The sequence below is a fragment of the Pyrus communis genome, chromosome 15 (genome assembly GCF_963583255.1).
Source record: "Pyrus communis chromosome 15, drPyrComm1.1, whole genome shotgun sequence".
NCBI classification, from domain to species: Eukaryota; Viridiplantae; Streptophyta; class Magnoliopsida; order Rosales; family Rosaceae; genus Pyrus; species Pyrus communis.
In genome coordinates this window covers 18,157,072-18,176,276 of record NC_084817.1, presented here as the reverse complement: position 1 = coordinate 18,176,276, position 19,205 = coordinate 18,157,072, and the positions used below count along the sequence as shown (strand labels likewise).

General features: G+C 35.4%; 2 protein-coding genes across 5 annotated transcripts; one reads left to right on the top strand and one right to left on the bottom strand.

Moving 5' to 3' along the window:
- Positions 1 to 695: 695 nt before the first annotated feature.
- On the top strand, positions 696 to 6,642 carry LOC137718735 (uncharacterized). 2 transcript variants are annotated; one of them, XM_068458276.1, is made up of 7 exons: positions 696 to 870; positions 976 to 1,080; positions 2,783 to 2,874; positions 2,990 to 3,166; positions 4,892 to 4,990; positions 5,397 to 5,639; positions 6,063 to 6,642. In XM_068458276.1, exons 3-7 carry the CDS (start codon positions 2,800 to 2,802, stop codon positions 6,477 to 6,479), a joined length of 1,011 nt encoding a protein of 336 aa, XP_068314377.1. In that variant the 5' UTR covers positions 696 to 870; positions 976 to 1,080; positions 2,783 to 2,799; the 3' UTR covers positions 6,480 to 6,642. The 2 variants fall into 2 exon arrangements, with proteins under 2 accessions (XP_068314377.1, XP_068314375.1); XM_068458274.1 differs by having other exon boundaries at positions 696 to 1,080.
- A 1,700-nt stretch (positions 6,643 to 8,342) lies between these two features.
- Positions 8,343 to 11,992, bottom strand: LOC137718648 (2,3-bisphosphoglycerate-dependent phosphoglycerate mutase 1-like). Of its 3 annotated transcripts, XM_068458200.1 has the most exons (9): positions 11,818 to 11,992; positions 10,667 to 10,941; positions 10,231 to 10,454; positions 9,784 to 9,902; positions 9,542 to 9,698; positions 9,294 to 9,395; positions 9,077 to 9,196; positions 8,693 to 8,757; positions 8,343 to 8,589 (listed from the first exon to the last, which is right to left on the bottom strand). In XM_068458200.1, the coding sequence occupies exons 2-8, from the start codon at positions 10,938 to 10,940 to the stop codon at positions 8,698 to 8,700; spliced, it is 1,056 nt and encodes a 351-aa protein (XP_068314301.1). In that variant the 5' UTR covers position 10,941; positions 11,818 to 11,992; the 3' UTR covers positions 8,343 to 8,589; positions 8,693 to 8,697. The 3 variants fall into 3 exon arrangements, with proteins under 3 accessions (XP_068314301.1, XP_068314300.1, XP_068314299.1); XM_068458199.1 differs by having other exon boundaries at positions 8,343 to 8,757; positions 11,597 to 11,992; XM_068458198.1 differs by having other exon boundaries at positions 8,344 to 8,757.
- Between the last annotated feature and the right edge of the window lie 7,213 nt (positions 11,993 to 19,205).

Sequence of the window (19,205 nt, the reverse complement as noted above, 5' to 3'; positions counted from 1 at the left end):
TGTCTAGTATGCTAACTTTTCAATTTTCATCATTAAATTTGTTTTTTTTAAATGAAGGTATGATATTCATTAAATTTGTTAAGTGATATAAGATGCTAAATATATTTATAAAAAAAAAAAAGAAGAAGAAGTAATCATTTTTTGAAAGGGACCAAGAAACATGTGTTTGCCAACACAAGAGTAACTGACTGATTGTTTGCCAGCACAAGAAACACATGTTTTGCATTTGCCAATGATACAAACATGTGATTTTGTTTTTGCAAATTGTTCATTGCTTAATATAGTAAGTAGCATAACAAATTCTTTTGAAAAGTTGAATCCCTTTTTAAAAGTGACACCAAAGTTTTTATTAGCAAATGATATTGGTGATTCGGCTTATCAGAGAGATTATATTTATTCATACTACATTATACCATTTTTTTAACAAATATCTGATATATTATTATTGGTTGACGTTTCATCTTTTAAAATAATAGTACACATGGTGGTACAATATAATAATGATATTTACGAAAACTATAGTATGCATCTTTGAATAAGCTAAATATGATATTTCTAAAAATTTCGAGTTTCTTACTGGAAGAAAACCACAAATATTTAATGATACAATAATGTGATATCCTTAAGACACCGGTGTTTGCTTAAACGTCCCACCCACCATTTCGGTCGTCTTTCACTTGTAAGAAATATATATGTCTGCTACGATCCACACATAAATGACAAATGGGTTACGGCAATGAAAAATCCTTATCATATATGCCTTCCAAGCCACAAAAACATATATACATATGTATATGTGTAGTGAAAGAGCACGTTTTTTAGGAAATTCAACCAGATTTCAGCGATACCCCTGATTCGATTTCGATCCAAGTAATATTCTTCATATATAATCCAAAGTCCAAACCCGCCACATCTCCGCCCTCTCTCTCTCTCTGTCTGTTTTTACACGAAATAATACTGCCTTGTTTTTCACAGTTGACCATTTCTATGGTTTGGGACAGCTGAGGAGCTCCGGAATAGCAGCTCCGCTCATCAATTCCTGTGAAGCTCCGCCAAAATTCCTCAATCTGTTTGGTCAAGGTGGGATCTTGTCTTTTGTTTCCTCGATTTATGCTCATAATATTTCTGGGTCGGTTTCGATTTGCAATTCTAGTACTTGAAAAGGTTGTCTTTTTAACATGATGTTTGTGATTTGGTGTCTTGGGTTGGGTTGCATACTAAATTACTTATGTTAGTTAAAATGCGATTTTGTGATATTTAGTTGAATATAAAGATATAACCCATGGGATTGAATTTTGATTTTTTTTTTATGAATTATTTCATGTGTAATTTGCGAAAATAATTGAGAAGTTGAATTGAGTACAAAAACCCACATGGTGTTTTATGTCAGCAGATTTCCCATTTGTTTGGGGTGTCAGTTGAATGTCGGTCGAAACATTATGGTTTAAGGTAGATTTGGATGATCCTATGAGGAGAGTGGTGATTCCAACGTTGTCATGTAAAAGCTGTAACAGAAGGGATTATTAAGTTGATTAGTTGAGTAGATATAGTAGTAATTTGGCTGACAACAGATATAGTCTGAATGGCGGGATAGTTGTGAACAATTGCATTTTTACGTCTGAATTGCTAGGACTTATTAATTTGAAAATGAGGGTTTGGATTCGAACTGGAGACTCGGAGTTTGATTTCAATGGTTTGGAATGGTTAGACAAACTGTTGTTAGGTTCCCCTGGTAATAGCGAGGGGTGTGCATATGCTGTTAAGAATGTCAGCGTAATCTCGTTAGAAGTGATTGCATATGTTGCTTGGGAAAGTTCTCACACATCAATGTTAGGTTATACAATTGATTTGTGGACTACCATAATTGGTTGAATCGTGAAAATGTCAAATGACAGAGGTTCAGTTTGTTTTGCTGATAAAACAATGTTTGCTCCAAAAATGAGATGAAATTAGGCATTCTATTTGAACTAACTTATGATCCCATGTACATCTCCTCAAAGGTGGGAAATAGAGGATAATCTCGGGAGAAGATATCCAAGGAATTTTGTGATCATGTCAGCTAAAGATCCATGCTAAGTGACATAATCTTGTAGCAATCCAGAAGAAGTTTTATTTTTGAACAATTTGAAAGGAATTATTGAGGGCACAGAGTAAATTGTAAATCCGATAACTTGAGAGCAGATAATTCAACTTTCAATAATGCAACCATTGACATTATTGAGATCTTTAAAATAGGTACCTGAAATAAATTTTTCTCAAACTGTGGATGAATTCAAAAGCATTCATTTCCGTTGTGTCTTTTTCATTATGTAGTACTTGGATTAGCAGTTTTTTCCCGCTAAAAATGGTTGATTAATTAACAGACGTAACATACCTCCTGATAAAACGAAAACATTTATTTAGTACTTGTAAGATGCAATACCTCCTGACAAAATTAAAACTTTGTGTAGTACTTGGATCAGTAATTTCACCCCTATAAAAATGATTGAGTAATTGATGTAACTAGCTTGTAAAATGTAATATACCTCCTGACAAATTAAAACATAATATAAATGAGTTAGATCTCATACATGGGCGAATTTCTGTCAGAATAGATACGCGTGAGGTGTGCTAGTCATTCTTGAAGCATGCATTCTTTTTGCTTTTCATAGGATAGAAAACAAGCTTTTTATTACAGATTTTGCTTGTTTATTCTATATGTTAAAGGATTGGGGAGAGGGGACTGAAATGGGTACATGACAGTGACATTAGTACTTACAGAATCTTTATTTTTGATTTACAGAGTCTTCTCAGAAAACTATGAGTGCGGGAATAAAGAAATCCCCTTCAAATGGCTCTGAGAAGATATTATCATGTGAAGAGCAGCAGGCAAAGGTATCTCCATTAAAAGTTCTCCTTTCAGTATTTTAAAAGTGCTTTCTTTAATTTGTTCGAGTCCTATAAGTCGGGGCATGATGATTCTACCCTGCAACACTCTTCATGTTTGCAGATTAACGAAGTGAAAAAGCTGATAGGACCGTTGCCTGATAAGTTGTCCATCTATTGTTCGGATGCATCCATCTCAAGGTATCTGAGGGCGAGAAATTGGAATGTCAAGAAGGCAACCAAAATGTTAAAAGATACCTTAAAGTGGAGGTCAGAATACAAACCGGAGGAGATTCGTTGGGTATGCTTCTTTCATAGCCTCATAGTCAGAATTCATCCAGATTGTACCTTTTCATTCTTCTTAGAACAGTATCCATCACTCCTTAGGTTTCTGTAACATGGTTATTCGCCACTCTGTTGGGTTACTAGTTGTCAAATAAAGCCTGATATAAAATTCTGAAGGTTGTTCCTTGACCCTATGTTTGGATGAGGGAATTTAAAGTTCCATGAAATTTAGGCTAAATTTATTAGGAATGCACTGCAAAAATTAGATAAGAGGAACATGAAATTGACTAGATGCAATACATTCAAGAGAACTTTCAGATGACACCTTTCAGGTTGTCATTTGAAAGTCCCTTGTTTCTTATTTATTGTCTTCATAGTGCATTTGTAGTGTTTTATTAGTAGTTTTGTAGTGCTTGAGTAGTTCAATAGCGGTGTCCATGTAGTGTATTTTTAACCAACAACAACAACAAAGCCTTTTCCCACTAAGTGGGGTCGGCTGTATGAATCCTAGAACGCCATTGCGCTTGGTTCTGTGCCACGTCTTCCGTTAGATTCAAGTACTCTAAGTCTTTTCTTAGAGTCTCTTCCAAAGTCTTCCTAGGTCGTCCTCTGCCCTTTCAGCCCTGAACCTCTGTCCAGTAATCGCATCTTCTAACTAGAGCGTCAGTAGGCCTTCGTTTCACATGTCCAAACCACCGTAACCGATTTTCTCTCATCTTTCCTTCAATTTCGGCTACTCCTACTTTACCTTAGATATCCTCATTCTTAATCTTATCTTTTCTCGTGTGCCCACACATCCAACGAAGCATTCTCATCTCCGCTACACCCATTTTATGTACATGTTGATGCTTCACCGCCCAACATTCCGTGCCATAAGGCATTGCCGGCCTTATTGCTGTCTTATAAAATTTCCCTTGAGCTTCAATGGCATACGACGATTACACAACACGCCGGATGCACTCTTCCACTTCATCTATCCAGTTTGTATTCTATGGTTGAGGTCTCCATCCAACTCTGTGTTCTTTTGCAAGATAGATCCTAGGTAGCGAAAGCGGTCGCTCTTTGATACTTCCTGATCTCCAATCCTCACCCCTAACTCATTTGAGCCTCCGTTTGCAATGAACTTGCACTCCATATACTCTGTCTTTTACTGACTCAGGTGTAGACCTTTAAATTCCAAGTGTATTTTTAACCATTGAGTCTAAATTTCCTTGGCACTTTGAAAGTCTCTCATGCAAACATAAGGTTTTTATCTTTATCTTTGTTCTGCAATGCATCCTGAGCTGGTTTATTTGGTTCTCGTTTGTGCTCAAGTAGTTCAATGGCGGTGTCCATGTAGTGTATTTTCAACCATTGAGTATAAATTTCCTTGGCTCGTTGAAAGTCCCTCATGCAAACTTAAGGCTTTTATCTCTATCGTTGTTCTGCAATGCATCCTGAGCTGGCTTATTTGGTTCTTGTTCAATGCACGCAACAAGGGCCAGTTGACACTCTGTATTTTGTAATAATTCATCCTAGGCCCATCAGCAGTCCTTTCCGAATCCAACCCCACATATCATGTAACTGTAAAATAATTAATAGGCCAATTATCAGACTCCAACATAGCTATAATTGCTTCAAACCCAGATACTGCAATGGTCAACTGGAGTCTTCATGGTTGTGGCCGGTTCTTGCAGTATATGGTATTGGTTACTCAAGAGACTATGTTCTTACAAATTCATCATCTTCATTACTAATACAGGAAGAGATAGCTCGTGAAGCAGAAACGGGGAAGATTTACAGAACGAATTATTTCGACAAGCATGGGAGACCAGTTCTCGTCATGAGACCACGTTGTCAGGTTTTATCTTCTAAACTCTTCTGATACCTCCATGAATATTCTGTATTTCATAAATTAGGCTATTATTCTAGATTAGAATATTTTGTTGGTCTCTGAGTAGCTACGTCTGGTATCTTATCCTGCTGTAAAACTGTTTTTATCGTCAACTTATTTCATCTCACCTAAACAAAAAATCATGTATTGGAGCAGATACTTTTTGCAAAAATAACTTGTCTGACATTCCGATAATAAGCATATTGACGACGGTGCACCATTATTGACAAAATCATTGGTTATATTCATCTTTTTGAAATCCTTTTTATGGGATCTGCTGTTTCATAATTTATAGGCATATCCAATGCTCTAGAGGTCCAAGTTTCAGAAGAAAACTAATTTGCCTTGTTAACTTTTTGTATTTTTATTGTAGAACTCAAAGTCAACGAAGGGCCAGATTAAATATTTGGTATATTGCATGGAGAATGCTGTTTTAAATCTTCCTCCAGGTCAGGAGCAGATGGTTTGGATGATAGACTTCGAAGGTTTCAATTTGTCAAATATTTCGGTGAAGGTGACACGGGAAACTGCACATGTTTTACAAGACCGTTATCCAGAACACCTAGGACTTGCAATACTGTACAATCCACCCAAGTTTTTTGAACCATTCTTTTCGGTAAGTCCATTTGATGCTTTTTGTTCCTCTTGTTTTAAATTTTTCGCTACATCTATACTCCTAGAGGATCATTTATACTGAAGCTGCAACACTTTCAGTTTGTTGTTATACAGCTTTGGCCTTGTCATTGACAGTGTCTTGTTTTGGGAATAAGAATTGCAAATAGCCACCTAACTTTGGCTGCCGGAAGAGTGCCAATTTTTTTAGCCTGATAAATTATTAGTAATAAGCGGTTTCTTTGTATCTTATGCCATTCCTGTTTCCAAGGAGCTGGCCATTTGCTTTTCCCGGTTTAGAAAAGTTCCAAATAGAGAGGATCCTAGTCGCTTAGTACTTGTAGGTTTCCATTAACATGGGTGAATTTACGGCCAAAATGTATCAGCTGGGTTCTTCTGATGCTAATAATATCTTTCTTTGTTGCAGATGGTAAAGCCTTTTCTAGAGCCAAAGACTTACAACAAAGTGAAGTTTGTTTACTCGGATGACAACAACGCCAAGAAGATAATGGAGGATCTGTTTGATATGGATAAACTGGAGGCTGCATTCGGGGGAAACGATACTTCTGGTTTCGATATAAATAAATATGCGGAAAGGATGAAAGAGGATGACAAGAAGATGTCCACAATTTGGACAAGAGGAAACCCTTCTTTGGCGGCCTCAGAACCTGCTGTTACCAGTGCTGCTCTTTCATTAGATTCTCTCAAGTTAGACACAGATTCTGATGCTTCTGATGACGAGAAAACAGACATCTTGTCATCCCATGGGATAGAACCGGAAGTCTCAGACAATGATGAGCCGGTGGCTGCTAGTACCGGAAATGCTACCGAAGGTGTACATTGAGTATAAGAATGGCTAAAGGTAGATGATGGTGACTTAACTGATGTATCGTCGACTCTATTCGTCAATTTATTTTGAGAAATTTTTGGTGTCTCAACGAATGAATTCGCCTTTTGAAGTTAGTTGGAACTCGCGTAGTTCACAATTCAAATAAGAGATTTTTGCATTTATCTGTTCTTTTTTTTCTTGTGGTTCATTCTGCGGAACATATATTCCAATTCCAGAGCGCATGAAGAACGGTGGTGTTTAAGAGCAGACAGGCGAAAGGTCGGTTTTCGAGTCGAACTCGTTTCCTAAAAAATGCCTGTCGAGTTTGACTCTAACCAAGGTTCGAAAACATGTTAAGTGGTGGTTGGGCGGCGGGTTATGGCCTAGGGCTTAGGCGGCTAGATGGGGCCTAGGCGAGCGCCTAGGCACACTAGATGGATTTAAGTTAATCTATTATGTCTCGTGTAAATAAGTATCTATTTGTACATAAAATATATGTAATTTCATAAAAAAACTACAAAATACATTGATATCAGGGAGTTTTAACGAAAAGTCCGTGGTACCGTTCACTTTAAAGAAAAACTACATTTTTACACTAAAAAGTCAATCCTGGTACTATTCACTTTACCCTTTATTTTGTCCTTATCGTTAAAACTCAAAGTTTTCAAGTCATTTTCATTGGTTTTCCTTATATATTAAAGTATTGAAACATTGAAAACAAGGGAACATAATGTAATGTGTGTTCATTTAAGCCTGCAACAATCTCTTACAATTTATTGGAAAAAATACGATGCAAAATGAAAGTTATCTATTTTTTATTTAAGTGAGTTGTGACTTAGGCGGGTGCCTTGGCAGGTCTGGGGGGGGGGGCTAAGCAGGTGCCTAGGCGGTCTAGGCAGGTGCTTCAGTTGGTCTAGGGGCTCTTTCTTAATTTTCAAACGCTTAAACATTAATTGGGGCGGTGGGTAGTTGCCCAGCCTAAACGGCGTTAGATGAAAATTTTTAGAATAGTGACTCGGACCTGATGTGTGCGTCTGATACGATCAATCGGTTTTAGAATCGAACTAATCTCCTCCAAAATGCTCCACATATTCAACTGATAAACTCATTTTGCGCATCATGACATTTAAATCTTTCACATCGAAAAAGGGTTATGGGCATTTTCTCACAGCCAAAGAGCTTTTTCGAAAGACATAGCTTTGGAAACGGGTAAAAAAAAAAAAAAGTCACTAAATTAGGGCATGGTTTGAAATTGCTTCTTGGAGGGCTAGAAGTGTTTTTTGACAGCCAAAAATTCTTTAGAATGTGTGACATAGAATCTTTAATATCCACGTGGATCCTAAATTGATACGTGTCGTTAAATCATAGTTTATGAAAGCTCTACATCATAAGTTAACTGTTGTTCTAATAAAAAACTTAACGGATCCAAGAATGATCACTTTAGGTACCAGATTGAGATAAAAAAAAAACTTTATATATGAAATGTTGAAAACCGAAAAACTTTAAGGTAGTAAACAAAAATTTATTCTAGTTTTTAATTTTTTAATTTTTATTTTTTATGTCCATGTGGTACCAAATTGACACATGGTGCCTAATCAGTCCAATGGGCGCCATGTCATCATGTAACAGAGGTTTTAACGAAAAACATAATGGATATATGAAAGTGTTCCAAAATTATGACTTTAGGTACCAGACTGAGACCAAAAATACTTGATGCGGGAAATGCTGAAAACCAAGAGACTTGAGGGTAATAAACTGAGATTGGCCCTAAAGATAAACTATATAATTTGAATGGTGATAATTTGGCTGACAAAAATAATAATTCTATGAACAAAGATCACATGATGAACTACATGTTCTATATGGGAGGGATGTTCCTCCATCTAAAATGTTTTTGTTTATTTGAATCTATCATTACACGATTGCAACCTGGGAGGAAAAAACAACATACACAACTTTCACTCTCATACAAGACAGACTTTAATTAAATTTGCTTGCTAAACACATACAGAAAGTACACAGAAACGAGTAGCCAGGTCTGCGAGCTTGAGAACCGTACCAATATACACGTAAAAACTTGAACGAAAGCAATCAACCGGCACAAGACTGCCGAAAGATAAGCCTCCTGAGAAGAGCAAATGAATGTGCACAAGCAGATTTAAGACTTCAAAAGCAGAAGAAAACCCGTAATTTAGGTTCCCTACTTGAGAAAATATTTATGGGGTTACCTATACTAGGAAGGAGCACACCAATGAACCATCTCATCTAACTTCTGCCTGTAAAGAGCCAAACTCTGCAACAAAATTCAAATAGCGGACGCATTAGATCCTTGACAGAAGAACTATAATGAATGCCAATTTGAGATGATTAGGGTCTAATCAAAGCTGTGTATATAAGTTACAGCCTTCCTTGACAGAAGTTGAATCTTTTAAGGTGAGAGTGGGGATCCAGTTGCTATGACTTGGAAGCTCCCTTTCTTTCCTCACAAAGGGAAGAGCAGGCACATTATTTTTCCCGGCTGAAATACTAAGAAATTTTTCAAAATGTACCTAACTATTGATACTATAGAATTGGACTGTGGAAAAGTCGCAAGTATAAAAGAAGTTGCATACCTTGGTGTAGGCATAAACCCCAGCCTCAGCAGGCCCCGCAGGACTTCCCCTCCGAATGAATTTTCCCTCTTTGGAAATGTAAAGCATGGGTATTCCAGTTGATAGTTCTAAACTGATAACCTGCCGAAATATAACAAGACAACACATTAATTTTATCCTTTTCCCGCTCCGTTCCCGCAAATTTAGTGCACATCTTAATAATAAAATGGTCTGTTACCTCTTGAGAAGTCAGTTTGTCAAGATACATGATTATGGATCTCAACGAATTCCCGTGGGCAGCAATCATAACATTCTTTCCAGCTAACAGTTGGGGTTCAATCTGCAGCGTTATATATATGCAGTCAGATATTCAGAACGGCGTACTGTCACTTAAGACTTCAAAAACGACACAAAACCCTTGCATATTGGATGTAATACAAACAGTTATGAGGACAAAGAGATAGGTAGGCACACGGTCATTCTTACTTGATCTTTGAAATAAGCAACAGCTCTTTGAGCACACATTTCCAAACTCTCCCCATTGGGAGGGGGAATGTCATAACTCCGACGCCACTCGTGAACTTGTTCCTTCCCATATCTATCTGCTGTTTCCTGCTTATTAAGACCCTGTAATTCCCCATACCTGAAAACAAGATCCATGTCATGCAAGTACAGGGAAAAATAAATAAAAGAATAATAATTCAAAAATGCAAAGATGGAATGGTTACATTCTTTCATTCAATCGCCAATCTGCAACGACAGGAATGGTTTGCTTTATTGTGTCTTCACTGAAAATCTGACTCCATGCCCTAGCCCGTTCACTCTCGTTATGCATTATAACTGGGACCTGCAGGAAAACTGATATAAAAAGGCCGCCAAATGGATATACAACCAGAAGAGAGTGAACGGGAAATATGGAAAACTAAAGGATTTCAGACATTAAAACAGTTTTCAAAATGCAGCTCAAATTAATAGCGTAATATTTATTTTTCCTTTTAGGGTGCGAACATATGTTTTGTCTGGGTATCCCTGCTTAAATACGATGAATGGTATAAAACCAATTCAATCATCTATGAATATCATTTTCTAGTTTCCAGTGCCACTACGTAAAGCCTCCAAATAGCTATTCAAGTGGTTCCTACTAACACTCAACAAGATGTTTTGCTCCAAATTACCTTCTTACGACGGTGCTGTGTCATGGCAAGCATGGCAGTCATCTGTGCACGAATAAGTGCAGATGTATAGATCATGTCGACAGGTATGTTGCTGATTCTCTTGCCAGCTTCAATTGCCTCTTCCACACCCTTCTTGCTCAGAGGGACATCAACACAGCCTGTGAACAAGTTCTTTTCGTTCCACAATGACTCGCCATGCCTAATCAAAATCAAAGCTGCTTCATCTGCAATGCAGGTGGTTGGAAAATTTTACAACTAGAAATTTAAACTTCAAACTCATATGGATACGGCATATCAATTGTATAAAGAATAAAGTTCAACCAATTTGTTTCTAGGAAGATGAATTATATGACCATGTTATGGGTTAAGCAACAACAAACAATTAACATGAGCATATTTACTAATCACGGATCATTGAATGGTTAAAGCTGCTTACTAGATTTCTTTCGAGAATCATTGGCTTTGGTATGCGAGGGGGATGAAACCATATCAATCACTGAAGCCTGGGAAGCCGAGGCTCGAATTACACTAAGGTTTCTCTGGGAAGAGTTATATCCTCCTCTTTTCGACAGTCCAATATCAACCTCAAAACCCTTTGAAATCAATCTTACTGAGCTTATTGCAAACTCTTGATGCAAGCCGGAATTATTGACACGGCCAACGGAGTGAGGAGTCCCAATGCTTTGGTGAAATGCAGTAGCAGCAGCCATTCTGAAAATTTGTAACATATCAGGTCAATTCACAACACAAATTATAAAAATTAGAGGACAAAAATATCTTAAAATACAAATTATCAAAGATTTTGGGACAAAAACGGGGATGAATAATGAAGGAAAAAAAACATTATAAACAAATGACAAAATCGATATCAGAGAATGAGAATTTGAACTCAGGACCTCGGGTGTAGGAGTAAGCACTCTTAACCTATTGAGTTACAGTTCCTTGCAACAAAAACGTAGTTGAACTATTGTAACTTGCCATGCTTACAAACAAATGGCAAATATTTTTTTGCATTCCAATATCATATCAATCCTCACATTAGATGAATCGTTATAAGGTTAACGGAGCTCAGGAAAACATGTTAATCCCATCATAATCCACCCCATTTGACCAACACGTGGAAATTAATTACCAGAAAACAATTAGCACTGATTATGTAACAAAAAAAAAAAAAAAAAAAATCTCTACACAGAAAAAAAAGATGTAAATCCAATGCTGCTGCTCAAGTCAACTATTTCCCAATGAAAACTAGATCCAAAAAACCCAGAAAGGAATGTTTTTTTGTTTTTATATTTTTCCATATTTTCTCAGATATTCAAACACAATCAAACCAAAATCTAAAATAAAGTAAAAAAAAAGCACAGACCTTTGCAGAGATTAGGAGTATCAGAGAGAAACCCAGAAGCCAAAATCCCCAGATGGAAATGCAGATCCAATCAAATTTGAAAAATACAGAAAAGGGTAGTGGGTGCATTTAGCAATCTACCTGGTTAAATACAGCAAAAGGCGACAAAACGAGGCACAGAGAGAGAGAGAGAGAGAGAGAGAGAGAGAGAGAGAGAGAGAGAGCAAAACAGAGTTTATTACCAGAGAGGTTGACGGAGAAGAAGATGGCTGATGAGTTGTTTGCAGAAAGAGAAAGCTAATACCTACAACATAATATCAATGTCTCTCCATCCCATAAAACATTTCATCTCCCATCAAATTTCAGGAGGAGAGGGAAAGAAATGAACTTGAGTTTTATTTTACATGTACATATAATACAATCACCATATATATAATCAATATTTATATTTATAGAAGAAATCGTTGTAGTTTGTCGTCGTCAATAAAATCGTTCTAAAGTCGTATTTAAATCAACAGTGTATCGACAAAGGGCTTGCCAAAGTTGTCAGCAGATTCGTGGGCATTTGTGCCTCTGACTGTGTTGTGTAGGTTTGACTTCAATCCTCAATTCTCATCGTTTAATAATAATAGTTCTTGCAGTTCTAATTAGGTTAGAAATATAACGGTGTAAATCTTAGAAATTTTTTATGAGATTCTATCATATTTTAATTTTTAGATAGTATCCTAAAAATAATATCCTATTAAAAATGTAGTACCTGTTGGGTCAAGATTTTATGTTTCCTACTATTATAAATAGATGCACAATATGAATTACATTAAACTCTCTTTTTTCCTTTCCAATGGGCCATCTATTTCCCTCACTATATTCGTTAAATAGACTCTACAACACAAGTTTAATTTTTCTTTTTGGTACAAATGTTAATTTGGATGATAGAAGTTGATTACATGGTTTTTGACTTGGATAAGAAGATTTGAATAATAGTTTGGATAAAGAGTCAGTTAGAGGTGGTACGGATTATTGATCAATGGATTTAATTGATAAATTACAAGTTAACGAACAAGTTTGGAGCAAGATTTTCTAGATACAATAGCTTATAAGTTCGACATTACCAAAACTTTGTGAGTTTATTTTTACTAGTGCATTGATAAGAGCATGCATTGATGTTGAACATATTGCACTGCATGCATGTAAAAAATAGTAGTGTTTTTCTTTTTGTGTAAAGAAATTAACAGTTTTTTTTGTATTTTTTATTATCTTTTAGTTTAGTAACCCTGAACACCTTGGTGACATAGGATATCATAAAAGACTTGTTGAATTATTAACTAAATAAAAAAAAAAAAAAAGATTGGTAGATTGTTATATTTGGCATCATGTTCTTTGTAGGATGACCAATTTAGGTTGGCCTCATCTACCACTAGAGGGTTTAATTTTCATGGGGCCATACTTGAAAGAGCCAGATTATGGATGGGTTAATCTATTTTGATTTATTTATTTATAAAACAAAAATGATTTTGTCTTTTGAGTAGGTAGAAGGGCCATAATATAGGCTCTAATTAAATATTTTGCTAAAACGATTTAATTAATAAGAATACACCAAACAAAGCAACTCTTCGAAATCACCAAATTTATATTAAGTCTTTTTCTAAAAGGTTTAATTAATAAGAATACATTAATCATTTATTTGTATGATTTAGTAGTATTGCTCTTTACTTGTAATTAAATTTTTTTTAATTTAAATCTTGAAAATTTTAAGTTGGAAACTAATTTATACACCAAACAAAGCAAACCCTTCAAAGTCACCAAATTTATGCTTCCTACCTCCAATACTACCAATTCCACACCTCCTCCCTTTATGGTGGGAATTTTTTTTATAGAACACATGCTTGTTTTTGCATTGTTTGTTGCATACCAAATACATGCATCCATTTGACACCTAACTCCTCCCTCTACATTTCTTTTTGGTCAAACAAACTCCTCCCTCTGCATTCAAATGTTTCAATATTGAACGTTTCCAGATTTTTCCACGTGGAAAATCAACGAGGAAGGAAAGGGAGGGAAAATACTAATAATTGGAAGGGTAAACTGTTATTTGACCTTTTGAACTATTACCCTAGTTGACATTGACTACTTGAACTATTTTTTTGGTAAATTAATCCCCTGAACTATTTGAAATTAGCCAATTAACCCATTCTCGGTAGATTGGATCCACTATTTCGTCAAATTTAAGGGCAATTAGTTTTTCCATCATCAATTCTTACTTGTCAACTATAATCACCAATACAATTATGACATGTGGACACATAATAATGTGTAATGACAATTTGAAATGGTCTGTTATGTAAATGTTTAGTTTATTTATTTATTTATTCATGTTTTCTTATTATGCTATATGTTTTACACATTATTTTGTGTCCATGTGTTATAGTTTTATTAGTGGCATAGTTTTATTAGCGGTTATTATTGACAAGTAAAAATTGATGATGAAATGATTAATTTGCTCTTGAATTTGATGGAATGGTTGACAAAATCTAACAATAAGGGGTTAATTGGCTGATTTTAATTAATTCAGATGATCAATTTCGACTAGGATGATAGTTCAGGGGGTTAAACCGCAGTTTACTTTGATTGGAATGGTGTGTGATGAGAATATTCTAGCATATTACTTAAGTCTAAAGTTGGAAAAGAAATTGCAGTATTCATGTTGCATATGAAATGGGCCCTCTATTTCGTTCTAATTACATTTGTGCCATTGGTTTTTTCGGTTTTGGGCTTTCCTTCATGAAAGATGATGAGTTTGGGCTGCTCTTTTGGGCCTGGATTGGGGTGGGGATGAAGCCTGTTCAGAATCTACAGTAACAATACCTACATTTCGTTTTATTTACAAGACTGCCACTCAGCTGGGTTTTTGGAATTAGGTTGGATTCCGAGTATGGGAGGCTTAGCCCAATGAAAGATTGGTCCAGTGGAAGACTTCATTTTGAGGAGTGCTTTATGTAATCGGAAAATTCAGAATGTTTAATTTATATGTTATTCAGTACTACGGTCTAGTGATATTCATCTTCACTTGGAAGTGAGAGGCTTTAAGTTTGAATCTCGTGGATGACGAATTTGATACCAAAATAGGTTGCATATTGTGTGGCTTAGCCGAACTCCTCATTCCCTTAGTGTAAAATTATCGATGTATTAAAAAAAAATATATATATCTATGTTGGCCTTTCACTTAGAATTACTCACCTCTGTTTCACTTAGAATTATAATAAGCTTCTTCTGGTAGGATTGGCAAGTGGGTTCGTTGTTGTTTACCTTTTGTATTTTTCATGCATAATCTTTCATTTAATTTTCAATTCCGCAACAACGCGTGGGCCCAAATTTCTAGTGAGTCCCTAAGTTCTAACATATGCTTCTCTTACGTGTGTTGGTTTATAATTGATTATAGTTTGTTAGAAGACTTTCGAGTATACCTTGAAACTTATGAATGTGATCCTCAATGGCTCAAACTTAGGAGAAATTATATCTCCAAGACACAAAAATTCATACCTACCCCGCACCCTTGATTCCCAAATCCACACCTGCGCCACTCTCTGATAAAATCCTCTCTCTTTTTGGCTCTCGTCCAGTTTTGGATAGAAAAACTTCTAATTTAGGTGACTTCACTTAAAACTATGCACTTGTGTTAGGCTTAGTTGGCTTTTGCAGTACGCTACTTCTTGAATCCAAATTTGAAATTTTCTCACAATAAATTATTATAATTTAGAACAGGATAACGTTTTGTAAAAGAAATATATTAAAAACTATTTTAGACGAGGTCATAACGCTAACCTCCTTTTAGGTGGGTGGAACTTAAAGGTCCTTATTGATGCTTCTAATAGGACCATTACCAGTACCACCCCTTAGTATTTGAGCGCCTTGATGTTTAAGTTCAGAAGCTTATTTGTAGATTTCAAGACATCTTATTTCGTCATATTTGTCAAAAAGTTAATTTTGTGACGGATGTGGGTCACGCTTCTCTCACTATTGTTATTTGCTTGCAAAGTGAAAACCCAAATTGCCTTGTCTTCTTCATATCTGTCAGTGCCTAATATGATGTAAGAGTTGATGATTATAATCCACTTAGCCTAACTCAAATGAGATTAGGATCTTGATAATCTCTGTAACCAGCAGAGTGGCATCCATACATAACTCAAGTCCAATGGACTATCTTGATTTGGTTTGGCCCGTTGTTATAAAATGGTCTGGGCTTGAACCTTTAAGAAAAAACTTTTCCTTTCACAATTTGGGGCTTTGATAATTTTAGCACCTTCATGATAAAACTTGAACATTGATGATTCTGCTTAATAACGCTTCTTTTATTTTGGTATAAAGATATATTTATACCGAAGTTTTTATCACAATAACGAAATTTCTTCTTTTGAGTCCGAAAACAGTACAAAAGAGAAGAAAGACCCTACAACCTCAATCCAACTTTTAAAATGAACACAAATAACACAAAAAATGTTTTTTTGTTTTTTTTTTTTTTTGTTAAAAATAAAAATAAAAATAATTAGAAATAGTGTTTTCAACAAGAAAATCAACGTAAAATTTCATAGTCCTGCTCCTAAGTCCTAAATAGGGATAGGCAATGGTTATGGTAGTGGGTAATTGCGGTTATTTACTCACAATCGTTTATGCCTTACCCACATAACCGTTAATCCGCTGTGTAATAATTATCATAATTTTCCTTTTTGATAATTGAACGCATGGTTTTTTTTTTTTCTTTTTCACGAATGTGATAAATGGCTACTTGCATAATTGAACGTAGTTATAAGTACATATGCATTTCTCTATTCCAATCCTCTAAGTCCTCAAATCACTTTGAAAATTAAAATAATAGTAGACGGACAATATGTTTAGCTATTATCAATAAAGGTAATATAATACATATTCTAAGAATTAATTGGGTTACTAATAAAAAAACCTTTCATTACTTAATTAATGAAACAACTAAACCCTTTGTGAAACTCAACCCGAACAACTTATTTACTAGTAACTTCAGATCAACAAGAAAGATTAATCCTTCTTGGATAAAAAACCATTGGCAAGGCAAACCATTCTGGCTTGACTTTTAAGTTTAACAATCCAAATCCTAATCCCAACTTTGGCTGCAGAAAAATTATGTAAGAAATGATCGATAGGTTTGAACTTTAATATTTATGCTTTCAGATTATGATGAACTAACTCCACCCACTTTCAAAATTTCCAAGTAAAAAACAATTAAAAATCCACAATGACAAAAGCAATTATTTTCTCAGTTCTTCCTCTTCCGCAAGCATCTGGGAAGATTATGAATTTGAATTGTTAGCATTCTGTCATCCGGCGAGTCGATGACAGCCGGAGAGTTTGAATTGGACGATGCGTCGACTCGGTCAACCTCTTAGGGTTTTCAATTTTTGTTTTTAAAATTTTACAAATAATACAAATGGTTAAATAGGTACCCGTTTGTATTCCCATGTAATATCCATGTTTACTCATTTATATTTTACAGGTAAATGGTTATACTCATAACCGTATATTTATTTAAACGGTTGTCCATAGCTGTAACTATTACATTTAAACAGGTGAACAGTTGCAATTACCATACTCAGGTATTTTACCCAGGAATTGGATCCTCTCCCGAGCAGGAGATCAGGATCCTCTTGACCCATAAACACAGGCCGTTGGATTTTGATTCAACGGCTACAATTATTATAACTTTTATAGGGGTCTCCTGTTTGTAGCAGTTGAATCAAAATCCAACGGCTACAATTATTATAACTTTTAGAGAGGCCCCCTATTTATAGCCGTTGAATCAAAATCCAGCGATCTATGTTAGTGAGTCAAGAGGATCCTGATCTTCTGCTCAGGAGAGGATCCAATTCCTTTTACCCATCGCTAGTCCTAAGTCAATACATAAGTTTATTATTAGTACAGGTACATGGAGTCCTTTAATCACAGGCATGCTTCTAGGCCCAAGTCAATACATACGTTAATTTATGGAAGAATTTAAAGTCGTGAAAAAAAAAAAATTAATAGGAAAAAAATTTCCATGGTTTGCGCCATGTCGTTTTCTTGTGGAAGAAATAATATTCTGCAAGTCCTGTATTTATTTTCTTCTCTCCCAACCCCCTTGTATTGGGTTTGTTAGACCTTTGATTTACACGAGTATTGAGTTAAATGTCTTTTCTACATTGCAAATTCTCTTGTACGACAAATTCCTTGACGGTCAAGTCTGCCGTGATAAAATTCAATTGAAACTCGAATTTCTCAGGATGCACCAGGATATCTGTGGAATTATCCCAAAAAATTCTTCCACTTGGGTATTAAAAAATGACAAGTCAAAGTCGATAATTATTGCAATACTGCAAACAATTCTGCGAATTTGTTAATTATAGCTAGTATGATTGGGTTTTGAACGGTTTGATGAGAAAATGGGTAGCACATCATGCATATATATATTTTTGTTTAGTACATCGATTTTTTTACATTAAAAAAAGAAGGAGTTCGGTTAAGCTACACAATGCGTAGCCTAGTTTAGTATTGAATTCGTCATCCACGAGATTCAAACCTAAAACCTCTCATTTCCAAATGAAGAGGAATATCATCAGATCGTAGAGTGAAATGACAGCACATCATGCATATTAGTTTCTTTCTTTCTAAAATAGACAATATTTAGTCTACTATCGTTTTGATTGAAAGGAGCACCAAAATAACGTGTCTTAGTGAAAGTGCACCACTACAAATCTACCACTATGAGTTTTGCCCCTTACGCTTATCTTTCCTTTGACCAATTTTGCTTCGTGGATAAACTTTTTCCTTTTGTCAACTTTGCTTCTAGAATTAAGTTGTCAGGCTTCAAATTCATGAAATTATGGTTTTGGAAAATACTATTTAAATAGCTTGTTTATTAATTTCATGAGCTTCGCCGAGGACTAAAGCAAATTGAGTGGCCAACTTGCAAGCATTTCAATTTCTAAGTACAGTAGTACAATTCTTAAAGAGATAGGTAACTTGAAATCTCTTGTGAGTTTAAATTTGTCTGTGAATAAGCTCAAAGGCTCAACTTGGAACTTTTGTTCGTACAATATAACCAACATTCTGGCTCCATCCCCCAAGAGATAGAGAATATGAAGAAATTGACTGAATTGCATTTGGATTTAACCAGTTAACATATTTGCTATAGTGGACAACTCAAAAACATTTCAGTGGGCTATAACCATTCGACTGTTCCAATTCCCAAAAGCTTGAAAACATGCATAGCTTATTTATAGTTTGTCTTGATGGGAACCAATTACAATATATCACAAGACTTTGGTGTCTATCCAAATCTTGATTTCATATATATGAGCCACAATAAGCTTTATGATGAAATCTCACAAAAATGGGGACATTGATCACGACTGAAAACCTTACTAATTGTGGAAACCACCTTACTGGTAGCATACCTCTCCAGCAAGTAAAATTTATAGAAGACTTCAAAGTCATGAACGATATTATTAATTGGAAAAACTTTTACTTGTGGAGAACAAAACATTCTGCAAGTCCTGTATCTATGTTCTTCTCCCCAACCCTTTTTATTCTGTGCATGTGGAGAACATAACATACTTATCACATA

Bases quoted from the DNA above. Each gene is read 5' to 3' on its own strand.
- LOC137718648 (XM_068458199.1), bottom strand. From the start codon at position 10,940: ATGGCTGCTGCTACTGCATTTCACCAAAGCATTGGGACTCCTCACTCC. The intron at 9,903-10,230 runs GTAATTTGGAGC...GTTTTCCTGCAG, and splicing joins CACAGCACCGTCGTAAGAAG to GTCCCAGTTATAATGCATAA. The intron at 8,758-9,076 runs GTATGCAACTTC...ATTTTGTTGCAG, and splicing joins GGGTTTATGCCTACACCAAG to AGTTTGGCTCTTTACAGGCA.
- LOC137718735 (XM_068458276.1), top strand. From the start codon at position 2,800: ATGAGTGCGGGAATAAAGAAATCCCCTTCAAATGGCTCTGAGAAGATA. The intron at 2,875-2,989 runs GTATCTCCATTA...TCATGTTTGCAG, and splicing joins GTGAAGAGCAGCAGGCAAAG to ATTAACGAAGTGAAAAAGCT. The intron at 5,640-6,062 runs GTAAGTCCATTT...TCTTTGTTGCAG, and splicing joins TTTTTGAACCATTCTTTTCG to ATGGTAAAGCCTTTTCTAGA.